The sequence below is a fragment of the Ictidomys tridecemlineatus genome, chromosome 8 (genome assembly GCF_052094955.1).
Source record: "Ictidomys tridecemlineatus isolate mIctTri1 chromosome 8, mIctTri1.hap1, whole genome shotgun sequence".
Taxonomy (NCBI): domain Eukaryota; kingdom Metazoa; phylum Chordata; class Mammalia; order Rodentia; family Sciuridae; genus Ictidomys; species Ictidomys tridecemlineatus.
The window spans coordinates 99,115,850-99,133,876 of NC_135484.1; the positions used below are offsets into that span (position 1 = coordinate 99,115,850).

Genomic DNA, 18,027 nt, shown 5'->3' on the forward strand with positions numbered 1-18,027 from the left:
TTGAAGAAAATGGTTCAAGGAGCTTGGAGGGGAAAGGGAGAACATAGAAAACACACACAGCATTTAGGACAAATGTAGTATGTGCATCATGTTCGTGAAGTACCTGCCATACATACAGAAATGTTAGCAAGTGTTGATTCAGAAACCTGGGGATGCTGGGTACCCAGTGCATCTGTCATGGGACCTCTTCTGTGCTGTGACTGCTTATCTATGTCTTTTTCTTCCTCCAGGTTCAGTTTGTGCTGACAATCATTCAGACCAGCTGTGGGGTCATCTGGCCATGTGCGTTCCCTCTTGGTTGGCTATATTTCCAGATTGGATACATGATTTCCCTGATTGCTCTCTTCACAAACTTTTACATTGAGGTAAATCACACTGTTTACTGGAACTTGACATTTGGGGTCTTTCCAACAGAAGCCTTCATCCCATCTTTTAACAAGGTCATGTGGAACCACTTCTGGGTGCCAGAAGTGCTCCATTCATGCTCTAATGAAGCCTTTGTTGGGTTGGAGGGTAGCTGAAATCTGTTCTAGATTCTGGGAAAGGGGGTCTTGCATTCCAAATGGAAAGCACAGAACTGTTAACAAGATGCTGAACTGCTTGTCTCTGATCTCTAGCAGAGATAGGAGGAGAGATGAAATTTCAGTCACAAGTCTTAGGCTGCTACCTAGAATGTCATGACTAAATGAATCTTCAGAATAAATTTTCATCATAGTTCTCAGATATAGATAGAAAGCTGCTCCTTTTGTCTATCTGCTTACATGAGGGTTTAATTAATTTCCAAGCACATGATTAGGTTTTTGCTCACAGAAGGATCCATTTTGCACAGATTACCCCCAAGGGAGACTGATCACTTGGCGGACACCATTGAATCTTCTTTAGCCTATCTCCCTTGGATTATGTGTGTTCTTGACTTTGTAGTCTGTGTATGGTAGTTGTACTGCACACTGACTTGGGGAAGGAGGACACAGGAGGTCTGGAGCCAAAGGGTAGAGGCCATGGGTCCTGAGTCAGGAAAATCCTGTAGTGTGAGCAGCCACTTCTCTTCTCTGACCCATGCATAAATTGTTACATTTTTACTCTGCTGGGCTTGATAGTTTATGACTACACTGTGGAACATACCAGGTGCATAGGTGGTTAAAGGTTAGGGCCTTTGCCTCATTGCTTTCAGAAATGTAGCACTTTGTACAAAGGGCAGAAATAATTGCTGAGGGTAGTGAGAAAATTTTCAGAAAGGGACATGGGTTTCTGGAGAGCTACTTCCTAGCAAAAGAAACTAATTTGGCCACATAAGCCGTATCGTCTGCCATTCAGAATCAGATACTAAAAAGACAGAGTGAAGTGTAGAATTTTCTTTGATGGTTTGAACAGTATTTCTACTGTAGCCTCTGATTCAGGGAACTTAAACTCAGCCTAAGCCTCAGAACAATGGAAGAGTGATTAAACCAGAGCAAAAAGCTGGCACAGGGTTACTTGACTTCAGGAGTTATCTCTTACTAAAGGAAACTAGGCCTAGTGTCAGGGATGCAATTCCTAGTCAAGAAAACCTCCCCATGGTCATGTGGCTGTCATTGCCCTTTTGCATTTCAGACTTACAACAAGAAAGGAGCCTCTCGGAGGAGAGGCTACCAAAAGGACCACCAGAATGGATCTGTGACTGCTGTGAATGGACACACCAACAGCTTTTCTTCCCTGGAAAACAACGCGAAGCCAAGGAAGCAACGGAAGGATTGAAGTGGCAGAGTCGAACACCTCCAGACATGCCATGCGATTGTAAGCACAATGATTTGTGCCCGACGCTCGTTAACAGCTGCTGTAACTAGTCCGGCCTACAATAGTGTGATTTGTGTAGGACCTCCTTCATCAGTTCAAAACCCCTAGAATACGTATACAGATTATACAAGTAGGCATAAGATTTCTCACATTTCCGGGCTCTTGTCGACCCCTGCGCTAGACTGTGGAAAAGGGAGTGTTACCGTAGTACTCGACACTGCTGTTGCCTTATTAGTTATAACATGATAGGTGCTGAATTGTGATTCACAATTTAAAACACAACTGTAATCCAAACTTTTTTTTTAAACTGTAGATCATGCATGTGATTGTAAATGTAAATTTGTACAGTGTTGTTACAGTAGAGAAACACACATGCCTTAAAATTTAAAAAGCAGGGCCCAAAGCTTATTAGTTTAAATTAGGATATGTTTCAAGTTTGTATTCATTTGTAATAGCTCTGTTTAGAAAAATCAAAGACCATGATTTATGAAACGAGCGTGTAACGCGTCATTTTAAGTGACTGGCTAGATGTGAAATCAGAAACGGCACCTTCGGTTTTATAATATTGGCTTTCAATCAAGCAGGCTCAAATCTAGTGGAACAGTCAGTTTAACTTTTTAACAGATCTTATTTTTTTATTTTGAGTGCCACTATTAATAATGTAAAAAAAATTAAAAATTGGGGGTGGGGAGCTCTAAAGGAGTCATGATGAAACTTAAAATATATATTCTTTGTCCTCAAGATTTTAGGAAGAGTGTAGGGGGTAAGTAGGCCATTTTTAATTTCTGAAGTGCTAAGTGTTTTTATATAAGAAACAGAGGTCCATTTTGCTTTACCCAGTGAGAGAGAGGTTGGTATTTTTTAAGAGATGATTGAATATTTACCATTTGACAGAGTCCCATAGATGAACTGGTTGCTAGGGTCCAAATTTGGATTGGTTTCTGTACTGCTATCTGTGTTGACAGACTTCCTTTTAAATGTGCCTAGTTTACCAAAATTAACAAAGGAGAGGGGAGAACCTTAAAAAAATTAAGGTAAAATTAAACAGATAGCTACAGCATAAGAGAACTGGGAAATTGAATGGAGAGATAACCTGTTTAATGTAAATCTAATAGCATCTGTGATTTTTTTTTCTACTTAGAATTTAAAGAATTGTTTAGAACCACTTGTTTAAAAACAATAGACTGCTTATCTAAAATCATGTCTTACACTTCAAATTGAGGCAGTGGTCAAACAGATAAGGACTTTTATGTGTCATTTAAAAGTATTGGAGTTTAGTCTCTGAGTACTTTCTCCTTTTGGGAAAAAAAAAATTCATTGAACCACTCATGACACATCTTAGAAGGTCATTGACAATGTATAAACTAATTGTGGGTTTGATATTTATGTAAATATCAGTTTACCATGCTTTAATTTTGCACATTCATACTGTAGGGAGCCGTTTGGTTCTCTTATTAATCTTGTGGGTTTTCTGTTTGGAAGGAGTCACAGCATCTGTTTACATTTACCTTATCAAATCTAGAATGTGTATATTTGTAAATGTATGTCTTCATTCCTAGGTACTAGTTTGCAAATGTCTTTACATATTTCAATACAGAAACTATAACATTCAATAGTGTGCTTGTCAAAGTGTGCTTAGCTCATCTGGATATACCCACACTGTTAAATAATGTCTAAACATTAATCATTAAAACATTTTTGATTACCAGTGCTTGTGTTTTACATTGTTTATGTGCTACTAATTTTGAAAGATGAGAAGAAGAAGAAAAAAAACCACTTTCTTCACCCTCTCGGAATTTACTAAGTGGATGTAATTCAGTATCGAAGGTTACATCATTGCTCACTTCACAAGGGAAAGGACCTTGCATGGTAAGGCATAAGAGGTGTTTCCACCTTAGTTTGTTTTCTGTCTTCTTCGGTTCCAACTAGAGGTCCCAGCTCCAAGCACACTTCTTTGTCCTTATTTCCTTTGATCCCATGCTCTCTCCTCACCTGCAGGCTGTTTGAGTCACTTTCCTAAGTCTAGACCACAGGTCCAAAAATTCTTTTCCATAAAGATCCAGATAGAAAAAAACTTTATGCTTCACAGACCAAATGATCTGTCAGGTCTCTGTTGCAACTCTTCAACCATGGAAGGCAGGAGCAGCCATAGGTCGTAGGCATGTATATGAATGGCCATGGTTGTGTTCTAATAAAACTATTTGCAAAACAGAAGACTTTCTAGCCTGCTGACCTCTAATCTGAAGCAATAAAGTTTTTTCTTAGACCGAAAGCTCTATAACTTACTTTACCAAAGGTCATTTGAGGTCCCAGATCCTTCCCCTTCCAGCCCACCCCAGTCCATTGACTTCAGTCTATCCACGTATCTATGATGGGAGGGATGGCATAAATATCCATCTTCCTTCTGTTCTCTCCATACCACACAATCCCAGTTCAGGTTTAATTCTGGCTTTTTGAGTATCTTTGAGTTTGTAAATATAACCTCAAAATGTCACTTGAAACTGAATTTAGTATTTGGGATATTATCAAATGCAACAGTTGGGAAGTTAATTGTAATAATCATATCCTGTCCTTCCAAGTCCAGAACAAATTGGAAAAAAAAAATAGACACAAATCAAAGAAACAGAAATCAAAATAGCACATCTTTCCTGAAAAGACTGGATTGGAGAAAGTCAGGTCACAATATAGCTCCCTCCATCCTCACTAAAAATCCTGCTGAACTAATCTCACCCAAGCTGGGAGTGGGACACCAAAGGTGGTTCTGATCATTGGTCCCGTAATAAACTGTTTATTTGGAAAGGCAGCCCTATGATTGCATGAGCTGCCCTTATAGTTACAAATTCTATCCTCTTGACCTTATCACACCAAGATGGTATGTTCATTTGCATCTCTTTGTTACTAATCAATGGAAATGAGTTCACTCTCCTGTGCCCAAAAAGGAGGATTCTTGTTTCCCCTGTTTAGCAGTTCATTCTTCATATGGAAAGACAATGTAGCTTAATTTAAGAAACACAACCTGGGGACTACATTGTCTGGCTTTAAATCCTTCCTACAGGAACTTTAGGCAAATTGTTTGAACTTTACCTCAGTTTTTTTCCTCTGCCTAACAATTAATGTTTATTCCCTACACGGTAGCATCATTTTGAGGATTACATAGGTTACAGCGTATATGAAGCTCTTGGAGCTACATCTAGCATGGTATATATAAGTTTGTAAAGATTCCCATAAAAAGAGATTATGAGAGACCAGGGACGGGGGAAACTTTCTAGCAAGGGTCATCAAGAAGAACTCTGAAGGAGCTGGCTTTAATCTGAGCTTTCAGAGGCCACTGATTTTCTTCTTTTTCTTCTACCTTTTTTGAATTGATGCATTGTAGTTGTACATATTGATGTGATTTGTTGGTTATTACATATTCATACATATACACAATATATAATTTAACCAATATCACTCTGCAGCACTCCCCCTCTCCCCCCGCTCGCCTCCCACTCTTGGTCCCTTTTCTCTTCTGATCTCTCTTTGATTTTTAGGAGATCCACCCCCACTTTGTGTTGCTTTTTCCTCTCTAGCTTCTGCATATGAGAGAAGCCATGACCCTTAGCCTTCTGAATTTGACTTATTCCACTTAACATGGTCTCTAGTTCCATTTTCCTGCAAATGCCATAATTTCATTTTTTGGGGGCCAAATCGAACTCCATTGTGTATCTATACCACAATTTCTTTATCCATTCATCCATAGTTTGGCTATTGTGAGTTGTGCTGCTATAAACATGGGTATGCATGTATCACTGTAATAAGATGACTTTAATTCTTCAGGATAAATACCAAGGAGTGGTATAGCTGGGTTATACAGTGGTTCCGTGCCTAGAAGACCACCAGATTTCAATAGATGGATTCTGGAGGTCATCTGGGAGGATGTGTTTTGAGTACAGAAACCAGCATAACCAATGTGTAGAAGGCTGAGACAGTTTGATTCACTGAGTTATTGGATGTGTGGGTGAAGCTGCTTGTTTTTTAAGTTAAGAGAGTGGGAAGAGGGTGGAGTTTGAGCATTCTCATGGATGAAATGTGTAGAATCTTGCTCAGCCTTTCCAAGAGGAAATAGTAATTATACCATAAAGACTCATTCGGAGCTGTGCCTACTGTAGATTGCTTTGCTACCCCCATTGCCTCTCCCTGCTCCCCTCAACCCGCAGAGAAAGGGAGGAGCATGGAGGTGAATTAGGTAACAAGAATTAGGACTCAATTCTGTCTCAGTTATAAACTGACCAGAAGTCTTATGTCAGGGCCAGGAAATTCCTCCTAACCAAAAAGATGGCATTTAAACTCTGAAAACATGGGGCACCCCAAGGGTGGGTCATGTTGACCGATAAATAAAAATATTCTTAAGCTACTATGTTAACATACTCCCGGCATACTTTGTTCAAACAACAAACACAGATATAGATTTCCCTTGATGGATGAATAGAACAATGATGCTTTAACCAAGCTAGCACTTTTCAGCAAATTGTGTGTCTTCCCTTGAAAATGTTCCCAACAAATGGGGTGCCCAATTTGTAGCAAAGCCCAATTTGCAGCAACTGCTTCCAACAACCTGGAGGACTGACTCCCTGCTCCCTCCTGAATCGAGGTATAGGGCTCAGTCCCGGAGGAAGGAAGACTGTGTAGACCTCCCCTGCCTGCTCCTTATGCTGTCCATGCAGAGCTCTGGCCCTCTGCTCTAAGAGTACTGGACTAAAGGTATTTTAAGACCAAGGCCAAAAATCACACCATGTCCTTCCAAGGAAGGATGGGAAACCAAATCCTCAGTGCAAAGCTGTTTTTTAAGGGTGGAAGTACATATCCCAGGGCACAGAGCACTCCTGCTAGAATTGGGTCCACATATGTTTGGTAGTAGTTAGCATGTCCATCATGACAGAGGCTGTGCTCCTTACCTCTGTGTGATGACTGCTCTCTTTCTGAACTCTCAGTTCCCTCTACTGTAACAGAAAGATGGATGCCTAGCTCAGATGGCCAAGGCTAAATATGGAAATATAAAACCTCACACACAGCTTTACAGTAGCAGTCCCTCCGTTTTAAGAGTACTTGTTAACAAGTAGAATAGAGAAAGAAGACACACATTGGTTGATCACTCATCAGACTTAAAATTCTGTTGGTCTACATGTATTATTTGCACTAAATTATCCTTGGTGGAAGCTCAGTTGATATTAGCTGTTAGTAAAGAAACTGAAATTTGTTAACAACAACAAAAAAACGACAGTATCTTAAATTTAGTTGACTCAGAAAATGATGTTAATATGAGAATTGTCTAATTATAAGTGGTCACTCAAAAACAAAGATCCTGTGTTCTTGCACTAACTGGCATGGAATTCTGGAAAGGCACATCATGACTCTTGGGGTATCTCATCTAGACGTGAGGGGATTGGAGGAGTGTTCAAGTTCTTTGATTATGGAATGTTCTGTAATTCCAAAGCAGGATTCCAACATAGCCCTAATTTGCTTCTTGCTCTTTTCCTTTTCAGGATGAGATAAGGCATGCATCCATGAGGATAAACTTTAAGCACAATATGTCATGCAAGGACTCCTGTACACAGTGAGCCCCCTGGGCTCTGTGGGTCTGTGGGCAGTGGCTCCTCACCTGAAAGTCAATAACCAAAATGTGAAATTGGGGCCCTCCTCATATATTTGGTATCTCAAACTTTTATTTGACCTTTTAGAGTGGTCTCTAAAGTTTAGCCAGCACACTTGATTAAAAAGAAAAAAAGGTTTATGTAATTTGTTATAGCATATTTTAAATTTACCACAATACAAAAGAGAATTGGTAGGAGATGGAATTTAAATGCAGTTATTCTTGAAATGAGGTCAAGGAATTAAGTAACCTCTCAAGTGTCCACATAGGTCCAAGATCCAAGTTAGTGTGGACCGTCTAGAACTTGTGGGGTTTGAAAACAGAGGCAGGTCTAGAGTAGATGAAATTATGGGGTTTGGATGAAAGCAGAGAGAGCAAGCACACTGTTGAAGGAATACAAACACCAGAGGAGTGTGGTTCCAGAGAGACAGAGCTAAATAGCACTGGTGCTCCCAGCAACCTTCCGAATTGCTCTTGGTGCTCACCACTGGTTGGGAAGATTTTCTAGAAGGAATTCCTTTGGGAACCACATGACTCCTGAGAGGGGGATGCAGGTGTTTTTCCTGTGCCTAGGTCCTGCTGGCCTTCTTCCCCATCTTCAGATAAGGAAATAACCTGCTCAGGTAAGCATGATGCCAGAGTTCAGTGGGGCTCTCCTGTTCCAAAGCTGTTGCTGGCCATTAGAGCTGCTGAGCAGGAAGATGGTGTGGAAAGACCAGCTCCTCCAAGCCCATTAAGCTATGTGTACTCAAACTGTGCCAGCAGATATGCTTTCACCAGGGTGACAGACTGCCTACGAGGGATATCAACGTGACTTTAAATTATTAAGAACACCCACATTGTCTAATGAGGATGTCCAATCTGTGGATAAGGGAAGAGATGTGGGGAGAATCATTCCAGGAAATCCCCAAATATCAAAATATTTGACTTATAGCTTTGATTTTCTTTTTTTTTTTTTTTTTTTGGTGGTGGTGCTGGGATTGAACCTTGGGCATGTGAGGCAAGCATTCTGCCAACTGAGCTATACCCCCAACCCTGAAATATTTCTTATTGGGACTTAATATTTGTGTATCTTTAGAAAGTACATTATGATAACTCAAAATAGGTATATATAATATGTAATGGTCGAATCAGAGTAACAAGTACTTCTATCTCTTCAAACACTGATATTTTTGCTCCCCTTGGCAGTACTGAGGATTAAATCCAGGGCCTCCTGCATGCTAGGCAATCACTCTACCACTGATATTCTTTTCTTTCTTTCTCTCTTTTTTTTTTTTTTTTAAGACAGGGGCCTCCTAAATTGCCCAGGCTGGCTCATGCTTTAGCCTCCTGAGTAGATGGCATTATAATAGATGGCATTATAAGCCTGTGCCACTACCCCCTGTTGTTTGGAAAATTTTACATTTCTTTTCTACTTATTGTGTAATACAATATAAATTGTTGTAACCAAAAGTGACCCAGAACTAAGTCCTCTCCTGTGTTTCGGTGTCCATCCACCCATCAGCCTCTAGGGTCTATTATTCTGTGAGATGCACTTTTTAAGTTCCCCCAAATTAATGAGAACATGGTATTTGTCATTTTGTCTAGCTTATTTCACTGAACTGAATGTCCTCCTGTTCCATCTATGTTGCTACAAGTGATAGGACTTTATTCTTGTTAATCACTGAATAATGTTCCATTGTGTAAGATATACCACATTTTTCTTATCCATTCATCTGTTCATGAACATCTTGGTTACTCCATTGTGATCAGTCCCATGGGTATGCAGATATCTCTTTGATATGCTGATTACATTTCCTTTGACTCTGTATGCAGCAGTGGGATTTCAGGATTATATTACAGTTCTGTCTTCCATAATGGCTATACTAATTTACATTCCTTGTTAATAGTGTCTAAGTGTTTCCCTTTCTCTGTATCTTTGCCAACATTTGATTCGTATGTATTTTTTATAATATCCATTCTAACTGGGGTGAGATGATATCTTACTGTTTAGATATCATCTCACTTATTATCAAGGCATTCACATTTCCTTGATAATTTGTGATATTGAACATTTTTTTTCAAATACTCAGCCCTTCCTATGACCTTTTATGGGAAGTGTCTATTGAGATAGTTAGTTCATTTTTAAATTGGATTATTTGGGGTGTTTTTGTGTTCTGTTTTGTGAGTTTCTTATATATTCTGGATAATAATCCTCTATTAAATAAGTAGCTGGAAAATATTTCCTTCCTTTCTGCAAATTGTCTCTTAACTCTGTTGATTGTTTCCTTTGCTGTGCAGAAGCTTTTTCATTTAATAAAATCCTATTTATCTATTTGTATTCTTACTGCCTGTGCCTTTGGCTCCTATCAAAAAATTCTTTACCTACGCCAATGGCTTGACATGTTTCCCCAGTGTTTCCTTCTAATAATTCCCTAGTTTCAGGTCTTACATTTAGGTATTAGATCCATTTGAAATTGGTTTTTTGTGTATCATGAGAGGAATGGATCTAATTTCTTTCTTCTACAAATGCATATACAATTGTGCCAGTACCATTTATTGAAGAAATTGTCTTTTCTCCATTGTTTGTTCTTGGTACCTTTGTCAAAAATCAGTTGGCTATATGTACATTATTAACTTCTGGGATCTCTATTCTGCTTTATTGATCTATGTGTCAATTCTTATGCCACTCTTGCTGTTTGAGTTACTATAGCTTTGTGGTATGTTTGTTTGTTTGTTTGTTTTTAAAGATTGTTTTGATAGACCTTTATTTTATTTCTTTATATGCAGTGCTGAGAAACAAACCCATTGCCTCACACATGCCAAGCAAGTATGCTAGTCCTGAGCCTCAGCCCCAGCCCCTGTAGTATGTTTTGAAGGCAAATAATATACTACCTCCAGCTTTCTTGTTTGTTTGTTTTCAATTTCTTGCTCAGGATTGCTTTGGCTAATAGGGGTTTTTCTGAAGTTCCGTATGAATTTTAGAACTGTTTTTGTTATTTCTGTGAAGAAAGTCATTGTGAATTGCATTGACTCTATAGATTGCTTTGGGTAGTAGGTAATTTTAACAATATTAATTCTACTAATCCATGAATGCAGGATATCTTTCCATTTTTTGTATCCTCTATAATTTCTTTTATCAATGCTATTTGTGTACACATATACACAGACATATATATGTGTGTGTGTGTACGTGCATATATTTTTTTTGTACTGAGGATTAAATTTAGGGTGGTCTACTACTGAACTACACCCACAGCACTTTGTATTTTTTATTTTGAGGCAGAGTCTCAAAATAAGTTGCCAAGGCTGGCCTCAAACTTGTGATCCTCCAGCCTCAGCCTCCAGTGCTGCTGGGATTACAGTCATGCACCACCATGCTCTACTAATACTTTGTAATTTTTGGTGTAGAAATAGTTCATTTTTTTGGTTAAATTTATTCCTATTTTTTTTTAATTCTGAGTGATTTTATTTTCAGCAAGTCATTATCAGGATGTAAAGATATTTTTTTCCTCTGTGTATGTTGACAATGTGCCCTACAACTCACTAAATTCATTTATTAGTTCTAACAATAAATTTTTGAAATATTTAAAGGGCTTTATATTCATTATAGTATTCCCTTCATTTTATGATGTCACCGAATTAAAAAAATCTTCTAAGTCACAAAAGTTGGCACAAATACTATCCATAAATTTAATAATCTATTTTTTTGAAAAATCACATAGCATGTCTATAATTTTATTTTTAAAAAACTAATGGTAGCATGTACTTGTTTATACATACATGCTACTGTAGGGAGGCTGAGGTAGAAGGATCAAGAGTTCAAAGCCAGGCTCAGCAATTTAGCGAGGCCCTGAACAACTCAGTGAGATCCTGTCTCTAAATAAAACACAGAAAAGGGCTGGAGATGTGGCCCAGTGGTTGAGTGCTCCTAGGTTCAATCCCTGGTACCAAAGAAAACAAAAACAAAAAAAAACTATTGAGTCTAAGTTCCTTCCTGACACTAAAGAAAGTCAGCTGGAAATCGTTTTGGCCAAGGGTTGGTCTATAGCATCCAGAAACAACAAGGTTCACCAAGTGCTGCCTGTGTTCCAGTAACCTTTCCACCTGCTGGGGAAACAACAATGAGAAGGTAACCTTATCTGTGGAAGACAGAGACAAGCAATCACAATCCTTAGGAAGCCTGGTAATTGCTGAAGGAACAACCAGGTGCTGATGCTGAAAATATTTTCTTAGGCTCTTGTACAGATGATTTTTGAAGTTTGCATTTATTAGTTTGGTGCCTTTGGGATGGAACCCAGAGCCCCATGCATGCTAAGCACACAACCCAGCATTGAGCTACACCTCCAGCTTCAATGCTATAGTTTTTGTCTTGTTGTTGTTTATTTTGGTGCTGGGGATTGAACTCAGGGGGCACTTAACTACTAAGCCACACCCCCAGACCTTTCTATTTTTTATTTTGAGACTAGGTCTTGCTAAATTACTTACAGCCTCACTTAATTGCTGAGGTTGGCTTTGAGCTTGGGATCCTCCTGCCTCAGCCTCCCTAGTCACTGGGGTTACGGGTGTGTGCCACTGCACCCAGCCAGATACTGCAGTTTTTATGTGAGTTGTTAAATTTGTAGTTCATATTTTCCTCAACCAAAGGAAATGTCACTGGAAGTTTCACATCTCTAGAAAGTTATCCAGAAGCTTCTAATAGTGCTATCTGCTCTCCACCTCATTGATAGTCCTTCACTATGCTTGAGTCAATTCTACCCCAGTCCTGATGATTCTGGGGGTGCTCAGAGACTTGAACACTCCTGCCACCCTCCATTGGGTTGTACCATGTGATAGCTTGTCTCCTACATTGATTACTCTTTATGTTAATCCTACATTTGTAGTGTGATTTCTTTGAAGGTGTTTCTTTGGTTGGTTGGTACTGGGGATTGAACTCAGAGGCCCTTTCTCACTGAGCTACATCCCCAGCCCTTTTTATTTTTTTATTTTGAGACAGGGTCTCACTAAGTTGCTCAGGGGGTTCTTGAACTTGCAATTCTCTGGCCTTAGCCTCCTGAGTTGCTAGGGTTACACTGACAATTAAGGGCCCAAATTTACATGAATTCTACCTAATTATGGCACCACTGTCAATTTAAAGCAAATGCACAATTTTCACACAGGCAATGACTGATGCAGACAATGACAGATAGGTCATATCCTGCCTGGCTGCTGGCAAAGTTCTTAATTGAGAAGGAGAAGACAAATCTCTATTCCAGAAAATCTAAAATGATGTGTAGTGAAGAGGAGGTGCCCCAGATTTAATCTCACTCCATCTGGGAGGTTCAATACAGATTCTAGACAACCTATTCAATTCCAAGACACCTGAGGGCAAGAACTGTCTCTTACTCATTTCTGCAACTTTGGTGTACCCAGCATGGCACCGAACAGATCACAGATGTCGAATAAATGTTTTGATGAATGAATAGAAGCACTTGGGAAGTATTACATAATGTGATGCATAGTGGGAAAAATAGGCTTTCCAGTCCGTTAGATTTGAGTGCAAATCCCTTCATGGCTCAATAACCATGTGACCTTGTCAAGCTTCTTAACCTCTTAAATTTCATCATGGATCTTTGGGATTTGAGAAAATATACATAGATCACAAGGTCTACAGGGTAGGACTCAAGCACATTATGAGCCCCATGTAATAGTACATGAGTTCATGAACCTGCTGGTGGCACATTAAAAATAGCCTCTGCTTTATGGAGAACTTGGGTGCTGGAGAGGCTTCTCTGAAAATCTCCAAGAGGGTGGCCTGAGAACCACAGGGACCACTGCAGAGGACCTAGGGTGTTTCCCCAGAATTCCTAACTAAATGCCTCCAGTTTACGGTTTGGACATGAGGTGTCCCCCCAAAAGCTCTTGTGTTAATACAGGACTATTCAGGGGTGGAGTGATTAGATTATGAGAACTGTAACCCAATCAGACCATCCTAGTTTGAATGGACCAATGGGGTAGTAACTGTAGGCAGGTAGGGGGAAGAGATGGGTCACTGGGTGTGCCCTGGAAAGGTGCATCTTCCTTTTGGCCCCTTCCTTCTCCCCCCTCTCTGCCTCCTGGCCACTGTGAACGGAGCAAAGCTGTTCCATGATTCACATCTACCATGATGTGCTGCCTCCCCTTGGGCCCGGAGCAATGGATTCTGCTGACCATGGACTAAATCTCTAAGACTATTAGACAAAATAAACTTTCCCTTCTCTAAATTGATTTTAATCCCAGTGATACAAAGTTGACTAATACAGAAACCAAGGTTGTTACTACTGGGTCAGGACCTGTGACAATCTGGAGTGAACTATTGGCATAGAGCCTGGTAGAACAGACTAAGGTCCCCTTGCCTTGGGGCCACCACTAGACGGTTGGATCACAATGAATAAGATCCTCTGTATCTCCTGCTACAGGGGCTCCTGCTCTGGCCCCTCAGGTCTGCCTTCCTCGCCCTCGTTCACCACATTCAGCCACACTTACCTTCTGTCTGGTTGCCTAGAGGAGCCACTTCCTTCTCCAGGAACTTTGTCCTGCTCATCCCTAGCTATTCATTTGCACCATCTATCTCTGCACTTACATACCGCGTGTCTCAAGAGGCCTTTCCTTACTACCAGATCTAAAATACCACCCCTCTGCTCCCCACACCCCATTTTTACTTGCTTTCATTTTTCTTTGTGACTTTCTCCTGACATTATATATTTGATTATTTGTCTCTCTCCTAGAAGACCAGAGCTGTTTTTTTTTTTTCTTGCCTGGTGCATAGAGAAGTTCTAAATATTTGAAGAAGTGAATTTGTAAATGAACAAGCATGAGATGATTAGTGTGGATGTGGCCCACACCCTCCCTCCAGGTGTAGGGGACAGAAAAAAGGCAAGGCACCGAAGATAGAAGGAAACAGTTTCATTTGGCTGCAGCCAGGTTCAGAGGGCACAGCTTTTGCTGAAATCAATTAATTCCCAGAACCCCGAGTTCAGGTAGTCTCAGAACTTTATACCCAGTATGTAAGGGGAGGGGCTCAGAAGTTCACAGTCTGCAGAAGTTCACATAAAAGCACTTTTTCTTTCACTATTCTGGCCAAGTTAACCCTTCAAGGACGGCACCTGAGAAGGGGAGAGCTTATTCTCCCCTTTCTCTCCTCCCCCTGCCAGCTGTTACCATGAGGCCAATTGGTAACTTCTCTTATCTTAGAAATGTAGACATCTCTGTGAAGCTCCAGCTCAAGGCCAGAGGCCTTGTTAAAGGATTTGTCTTTTTATTATCACATTTTGCATTTGCAAACACACTTCTACAAACTACTATACTGAAAAAAAATGTTTGTGAAAAAACGAGTAAAGGGGCGTTTAGCACTTGGAGTGCTGATTTCTTCTAGGCCAGTGGCCAAGTAAAATAGAGCAACAGGAAAAATAAGAAGTTTACCTACATTGAACTCTTTTATAGAGACTCTTTTGCTGATAGTCCTAAAATCAACTATGGTGAAGATTTCTGGAGTAGCTTAGTTAAGATTTTCTGGGGAGGAAGGGGTGCCACTACAGCAGAAGCTGTTGACTTTCTCACATGTGGAGGGTGCTGCATTATCAGTGAAGTGATCAATGAGTGTTTATCAATGAGTGGACCCAGATATACTTTGGAATGGAGCATAGGATGATGAACAGTGGAATCCCACCACATAAGAATCAATGAGCTTTTTTGTTCTACTTTCTCTTCTCCTATTAGCGATGTATAAATTTTGCTGCCCTGTGCCATTCAGATTTAAAACTGAAGACAAACGTCATTGTGAAGGTGAAGGAGAGCATTGAAAACTATTTTGAGAACCCTAAAACAAATGAGATTAAAAAAGAAAAAAAGCTCTCAGTTGAGTCATAGAGTCATATTTGATTTTTAAAACCTCTCATCTGTTTCTTAAATTCTGTCTTGAGAATAGGGATCGCCCTAACTTTTTAATTAGAACCCACAAACAGATATTTCCTGATAAGAAAGGAAGGGAGGGATAGTAACTCAGTCCAGCAAAGAAAGAAAAGAAATCCATAGGCCCCATCATTGTGAATAGTTTTTAAACTTATTACCACTTCCCGTGGTCAGTTATAGCTAGGTTGCAGGCAGGTGCCCATGGGTGCTATGCTTTGTCATTCTTTGTCACACACAGAATGGTGCTATGGTTTGTCAAAGAGCTTCATGGGCACCATCTCAGATACTGTGACAAGAATCCTTCATTTCTGCCCTTATTAATAAGTGTGCAGGCCATGTATGGTGGCACATGCCTGGAATCTCAGTGACAGAGGGGCCTGGAGCAGGAGGATTGCAAGTTTGAAGTCAGCCTGGGCACAACTTAACGAGGAACCTGTCTCAAAAAATAGAGAGAACTAAAGATGTAGTTCAATGGAAGATCACCCCTGGGTTCAATCCCCAGTTCTCAAGAGAGAGAAAGAAAAAGCTTTTCACCCTTGAAGATACTGCTCTGGGTTGCTAAATCGCAGTTTTGTAGAAAAAGAACACTTTGATTTTAGAGGGAGCTTGTGACTCTGTGATCTTGCACAAATCATTAAATATTTGATGACTGACAATCCCAGGGGGATGAGAAAAGACACAAAGCAGAGGTCCAAGTTCATGGTCAGCCCCTTACTGCTCTTGACACCTGGGGCAAGTCAGTTCTCTGAAAGGCAGTTTCCCCCTCTGTAAAGAGCAGAGCATGGTCACTCTCTGATGACCTAACAAGATGATTCTTGAGTCTGAAAACCCATGTTCCATGGGAGGTAAGATAAAGCTATTTTCTCAGGGTTGCAGTTAGACTTTATTTTATTTTATTTTTTTACATAGTATCTTTTACTACAAGGCCAGAAAAGAGGCTTGTTTAGAAAAATAAATCCTTGCAAGGAGCAACCTGCCAGAGACAGCAGCGAGTCACCCCCGCCTGACTGAGGTGAAAAGCGGAGGCGGCAGGAAGCATTATCAGAAGGAAGCCCACCTAGGTCTGAGACAGGAGGCAAGTTCAGACTTCCCAAAACACAGTGTGGGCTTTACACCTAGATGTTTTGACTGCACTGCCCCTGGCACTATCAGTTCTCAGCCAGCCTGGTTTCCAAAGAATCTCTCTTCCATGAGAAGAGAGTGGAGAGAACAGGATTTCAGCTCCACTGGGCAAACACTGTCACCTCAGGGTCACAGCCAGGCAAGCTGGCCAGGCTGTTAGCACTTGACATCAACATGACCAAGTTTCCTTTTGCATTATTATTTTTTTTGTCTTCCTTTGGACCTGTATTATATGTTCTCCCTTTATTTGGTTGTAAAACACTTTTTAGTAGTCATTTACCCACTAATAAAAATTTAGGTCCCTAAGTGTCCTCTACCAGTAGCATTTTAAGGTCCCCTCCCTGCCATATTGGTGACTGAACCCAAGGGTGCTCAACAACTGAGATACATCCACCTTTTTTATTTTAAGACAGGATCTCATTGAGTTGAGGCTGGTCTCAAACTTGTGATCTTTTGCCTCAAGACTCTCAAGTCACGGGGATAACAGGCATGTGCCACCGCACTCAGCTACAGTTTGTTCTTAATGCAATGTTCATGGACTCTGCTTTGGGAAAGATCATACAAAACTTGGAAAGTTGTGGAAATGGATAATTTGCACTGTTGAGATCTTTCTCTGAAACTCCAAAGATCAGAATAAAATGCAAACTCTTCATATAGACCCGGAACCACACATGATCTGGTCCTGTCACCTCCCGAGTCATCTCCACCACGTCCCCTGCTCTCTCTATTCCAGCCACAGGGCATCTTCCTCACAAGCCAAGCACATGGGGAAGCTTCTGGAGTGCTTTGCACTTGCTGTCCCCTTGCCTGGAATGCACGCTCTGCTCATCTATGGGCCTCGCGGGAACACAAGATAAAATTCAGAACATCAAGTTACCATTTGTATTTCAGATAAATGATGAATGCCTTTTTTTAGCACAGAAATGTCCCAAGATTGCATGGGGCATACCTATGCTGAAAAAGCATTCCTCTTTTATCTAAAGCTCAAATTTAACTGGGTATCCAAGTTTACATTTACCACATTGGGTGACCCTTTCTTGACCACCTCATTCAACTCTAGCTTGCTCTCTCTCTCTCTCTCTCTCTCTCTCTCTCTCTCTCTCTTGTATTGGGGGTTGAATCCAGGGGTGCTTTACCACTGACTTACATCCCCAGGCTATTTTTTTTCCCCAAACAGGGCCTCACTAAGTTGCTTACAGCCTCACTAAGTCGCCCAGGCAGGCCTGGAACTTGGGATCCTCCTGCCTCTGCCTCCTGAGTCACGGGGATTACAGGTGGGCACCCCCTTGCATGGCTCCTTCTCTCTTTTCTCCTCACCATTTTTTCAAGGGACCTACTGCTCATGAAATTATTAGTTCACTGTTAGTCACACTTACTAGCTTGGAAAAGTTTCATGCAGATGGAAACCTTGTCTGTCTTCTTTCCAGCTATCCTACACTTTCATCCATTGCCCATCCATCCATCCATGCATCCATATGGAATTATATTTACCCCATGTTCCAGGTCAATAGGCAGGAGTAAGGCAGACAAGGTCTCTATCTGCATGGAATTTTCTAAGCCAGCAGGTTTTAAAACCCTTCCTTTTCCCGACTCTC

At 40.6% G+C, this 18,027-nt stretch overlaps 1 protein-coding gene across 5 annotated transcripts in view; it reads left to right on the plus strand.

Moving 5' to 3' along the window:
* The window catches only part of Elovl5 (ELOVL fatty acid elongase 5), an 81,021-nt gene extending 77,537 nt beyond the window's left edge, over positions 1-3,484 (plus strand). For all 5 annotated transcript variants that reach the window (XM_021721827.3, XM_078019876.1, XM_005318556.4 and 2 more), the window contains 2 exons: positions 231-365; positions 1,591-3,484. In XM_021721827.3, coding sequence (XP_021577502.1) covers positions 231-365; positions 1,591-1,734 — 279 coding nt within the window. In that variant the 3' untranslated portion in view covers positions 1,735-3,484. The remainder of the gene's footprint in view (positions 1-230; positions 366-1,590) is intronic.
* Positions 3,485-18,027: the final 14,543 nt, after the last annotated feature.